A 4,335-nucleotide genomic window follows, 5' to 3' on the forward strand; every position below is an offset into this window, starting at 1 on the left:
CGCGGGGGAGGGGGGGGGGGGGCGGGGGGCTTTGTCGGCGTCCGAACTGCTGTCACGCCTGCTTCTGACTAATCTGGCCCACCAGAAACCCCTTCCTTGCCCACACACTTTTCCTCCCCAAGCCTGCTGCCCGCATTGATGCTGGTCCAAAACGGACCAAAATTGAGGCGACTTGCCGGCCGAGAGCACCGCCCACGCTGCACCTCCGGTATCCACGCCTGTTCAATGCTGAAGAGACGTTTACTGGATAGGATGGGACGGATATCTACCACGTCAGTTCAATTCTCGTCCCTCCGTCTGCCACCATCAAACAGTCTCACCGGCCGAGAAATCAACTCCGGTGCCCGCGCATTGACTCACCCGGACGCTTTGCATCACCTGAAACGGCTATTTAAGAGTGGCCACACCCGGCTCACAACATATCTGCTCCACATCCTCCTCTCGTGCACTACATCCGCCATGACCGCGAGCGGGAGCACTTTGTGGGAGAGTCTGCCAATGGACCAAAAGCACAAGGTTGCAGCCAGTTGCGAGCCCCAACTTCATTGTCGAGCAACAGGCGATCGGATTTGTATGAATCTTGTCTGATTTGTTTAAACTTGGTCTGAAATGTATGCGGGTATCATTGGATGAACTGCTTCCACATCCACCACGGACTGATCTTCTTTATCTGCAGACGGATGTAGAAGCAAATTTCGTGGTGAGCGTTGGAGATGCCTTTGCATCCTGAAATGCTCTTCTACGTTAGTCTTACCCGGAAGACGTGGGTAGGAGGGTAATTTTTTGTCGTCTTCCTTAAAGTGCATCTGCCTAGCACCGTTCTTAATTAGTGTAATTACATGTGTCCAGCTAAAGTGTAGGAAGATTAGACATGGACAGTTAGACAGAGCGCAACTGCAAGTATGCAAGGGATAGGAAAAAGAAAGTTGGTGGCTTCCGAAGCAGCTCCGGCCGCCGGCGGCATTGCACTTTCTTCCTTGGGTTTGGTTTTCTCACTGTCTCCTTCTTCGTCGTCACCACTCTGGCCAGGTTCAATAAAGGTAACGACAAATTAGCTGTTGTTGAGATCGAAAGCACCATCCATGCATGAATGGAGGTCGACGTGGGTACCTTGGCTGCTGCCTCCGACGGTTCGTTCTTCGTGGATGACTGAGCATCGCTTCCTTCCGCTTCCTCCGTCGGGGAGGATTTGTTGCCTGTCGACGATGCAGGCGCGGATGCCTTGGCGCTGTTCGAGCCGTTCGCCTCTGTAGGCGCCGCAGCCTCCAAGGCATGAGCAGTGGCGGCCACAGGCGTTGCTGCCACTTTCGGCGGTGCCACCGGGGCGACCGACGCTTGCGCCGGCGCTGTTTTGACCTGCATCACACACGGGCGTGCATCAAAACAGCGTGTGAAAACCAGCGTGCATGTGCATGTCATCGACAACGCGTGTACGTGCTCACCGGATCTTTCATGATGCCAATGTCATACATGGGCGTGAAGTCTGGCTGGAACATCCCGAAATTGCGCTCGGCGACGGGCCCGGGCTTCAGGTCCTCGTTGAAGAGCGCGAATATGTACGTCTCGAACTTCCGCTTTGGCATGAGCGGTGTGCCTGACCCGGAGCTAACCGCACCGATGAGATATTTGTTGTACTCAGCTGCCTCGGCCTGGCTCACACCGATCTGCCCGTCCATCGCCTTAGTCGGCCACCCGGTCTCCCCAACGAGGATCTCCACGTCCTCAAACCCAAGTTTCTTCATTGCCGAGTACACCGAGTCAAGTTGTGCCACAAACATGCTCGTGTACGTGATACCCGTACCCGTGTCTAGCACGCCAGGGTTCGACCGCGCCAGTGCGTACGGTAGCGTGTCACCGTTGTACCCAAAGTACGGGTACGTGTTCACGATGAGTGGGGACTTGGTCTTCTGGAGAAATTGGAGCATCGGCGTGAAGATGGCAACATCCCAGACATCGCGAAACCGAGCCGCGGACGGCGGCTGGGCGTCAACCAGGATGCCGAGTGAGCTTGGCGTGGAAACTCGAATTTTGCTATAGCCAGCCGTGACGAGCGCAGCCTTGAGCGTCTGCATGGCGGGGACGAGGTTGCCGATGAGATTCTTGTCGGCCGTGTCCATGATCTCGTTGCCCACGGCGACGAGAGATATATCTGTGGCGGGGTAGTATGGCGCGATGTTGGTAGCGACCCATGCATCGGCGCCGTTCTGGGTGGCGAGGCCAGGGATGTCCCCATTGCTTGCTGTGACCATTACCGAGATGCCCGTGCCCGCGAAGGCCCGAATAATGTCCGGCTTGGTGTCAAACAGCTTTACACGGTCAATGTTTGTGCGGGTCACGAGGAATGCCGCAACCTTAGCCGGCGATGGAAGGTTGTCACCCTTGGTGCCGTAGTTGACACCGATCGCCATGCTGAACGGTGCTATGACGAGGAATATGCATATGACCACCTCCGCGCGGAGCATGCAACCATGCCTCGGCGGCGGCGCCATGGTGAGCCGGTGTGTCGCTGGAGGATGGCCGGCCGGACACAAGCCAAGTAGGTGGTGACGGGAGGTGCGCGATATGAAGTTTGGGCTATTATTGAGGATCCTCTAATTATAGCTACCTATACTAGGAAGGTATGCATATGCACGGAGCCGATATCTTCAAACGCATGTGTGGGCTCCGATAGGGACGGCTAGCATCGCGAGCGCGGTAGGCAGCACATATAGATGTTGCCCCCGAAATGGAATCTTATGCAAGCGCAGCGCACCCACTCGGCTAGGTCATATGACAAGAAGGCCCTCCCCTCTCCTCCCTCTTTGGATTATTACTAGGACTGGAATATATCATCACTATGGCATCAGGTTATGTATGCATGCACGCAGATGTGACAAAAACAATGATATTGATGCTTAACTTGCTACTTGAATTTACAATAGGTCTTCAATGGTTGGCTTGGCTTTGTGTTGATGAGATCCTCTTGTTACTACAAAAAATATTGGACGAAGAAAGAACAAGAGGTGGGCCACCAGCTAGCCACAAGGATGGAGGGCGCGCCCCCAACCTTGTGGGCCCCCTGGCAGGCCTTCGGTGTCCATCTTTGTCTATGTTGTGTGTTTTGACCTGAAAAAAAAAATCAAAAGGAAGCTTTCGGGACGAAGCGCCGCCGTCTCGAGGCGGAACCTGGGCATAACCAATCTAGGGCTTCGGCTGAGCTATTCTACCAGGAAAACATCCCTTCAGGAGTGGGGAAATCGAAGCCATCGTCATCACCAACGATCCTCTCATCGAGAGGGGGTCAATCTCCATCAACATCTTCACCAGCACCATCTCCTCTCAAACCATATTTCATCTCTTGTATTCGATCTTGGTCCCAAAACCTCAGATTGGTACATGTGGGTTGCTAGTACTGTTGATTACTCTTTATAGTTGATGCTAGTTGGTTTATTTGATGGAAGATTATATTTTCAAATCCTTAATGATAATTAATACTCGTCGGATCATGATTATGAATATGTTTTGTGAGTAGTTAAGTTTGTTTCTAAGGACATGAGAGAAGTCTTATTGTAAGTAATCATGTGAATTTGGCATTCGTTCCATATTTTGGTGAGATGTATGTTGTCTTTCCTCTAGTGGTGTTATGTGAACGTCCACTACATGACACTTCACTATTATTTGGGCTTAGGGGAAGGCATTGGGAAGTAATAAGTAGAGGATGGGTTGCTAGAGTGATAGAAGCTTAAACCCTAGTTTATGCGTTGCTTCGTAAGGGGCTGATTTGGATCCATATGTTTCATGCTATGGTTAGGTTTACCTTAATTCTTCTTTCATAGTTGCGGATGCTTGCGAGAGAGGTTAATCATAAGCGGGAGGCTTGTCCAAGGAAGGGCAGCACCCAAGCACAGGTGCACCCACATATCAAATTATCAAAGTAAAGAACGCGAATCATATGAGCATGATGAAAACTAACTTGACAACAATTCCCATGTGTCCTCGGGAGCGCTTTGCTTTATAATAGTTCGTTCAGACTTTTTCTTTGCTGCAAAAAGGATTGGTCCACCTTGCTGCACCTTAGTTACTTTATTTACTTGTTACCCGTTACGATTTATCTTATTACAAAACTATCTGTTACCGAGAATTTTAGTGCTTGCAGAGAATACCTTGCTGAAAACCACTTGTCATTTTCTTCTACTCCTCGTTGGGTTCAACGCTCTTACTTAGCGAAAGGACTACAATAGATCCCCTATACTTGTGGGTCATCAACGTCCATCGGGCCCATCATTTCCACCGTGGACCTCACGTTTATCGGTGACGGACAGGTCATGAACTCCTACGAAGATGAGTAGGGCATGG

The 4,335-nt window shown here is 51.4% G+C and overlaps 1 protein-coding gene across 1 annotated transcript; it reads right to left on the bottom strand.

The window, feature by feature from the left end:
• Positions 1 to 796: 796 nt before the first annotated feature.
• Positions 797 to 2,543, bottom strand: LOC125556470 (glucan endo-1,3-beta-glucosidase-like). The gene is made up of 3 exons (XM_048719199.1): positions 1,443 to 2,543; positions 1,111 to 1,356; positions 797 to 1,021 (listed from the first exon to the last, which is right to left on the bottom strand). Exons 1-3 carry the CDS (start codon positions 2,487 to 2,489, stop codon positions 866 to 868), a joined length of 1,449 nt encoding a protein of 482 aa, XP_048575156.1. The 5' UTR covers positions 2,490 to 2,543; the 3' UTR covers positions 797 to 865.
• Positions 2,544 to 4,335: the final 1,792 nt, after the last annotated feature.

Source organism: Triticum urartu, chromosome 5 (assembly GCF_003073215.2).
Source record: "Triticum urartu cultivar G1812 chromosome 5, Tu2.1, whole genome shotgun sequence".
NCBI classification, from domain to species: Eukaryota; Viridiplantae; Streptophyta; class Magnoliopsida; order Poales; family Poaceae; genus Triticum; species Triticum urartu.

Coding starts and splice junctions, on each gene's coding strand:
- LOC125556470 (XM_048719199.1), bottom strand. CDS start 2,489: ATGGCGCCGCCGCCGAGGCATGGTTGCATGCTCCGCGCGGAGGTGGTC. Junction 1,357..1,442: donor TTGGCATCATGAAAGATCCG/GTGAGCACGTAC, acceptor TGTGTGATGCAG/GTCAAAACAGCGCCGGCGCA. Junction 1,022..1,110: donor CGTCGGAGGCAGCAGCCAAG/GTACCCACGTCG, acceptor GAACCTGGCCAG/AGTGGTGACGACGAAGAAGG.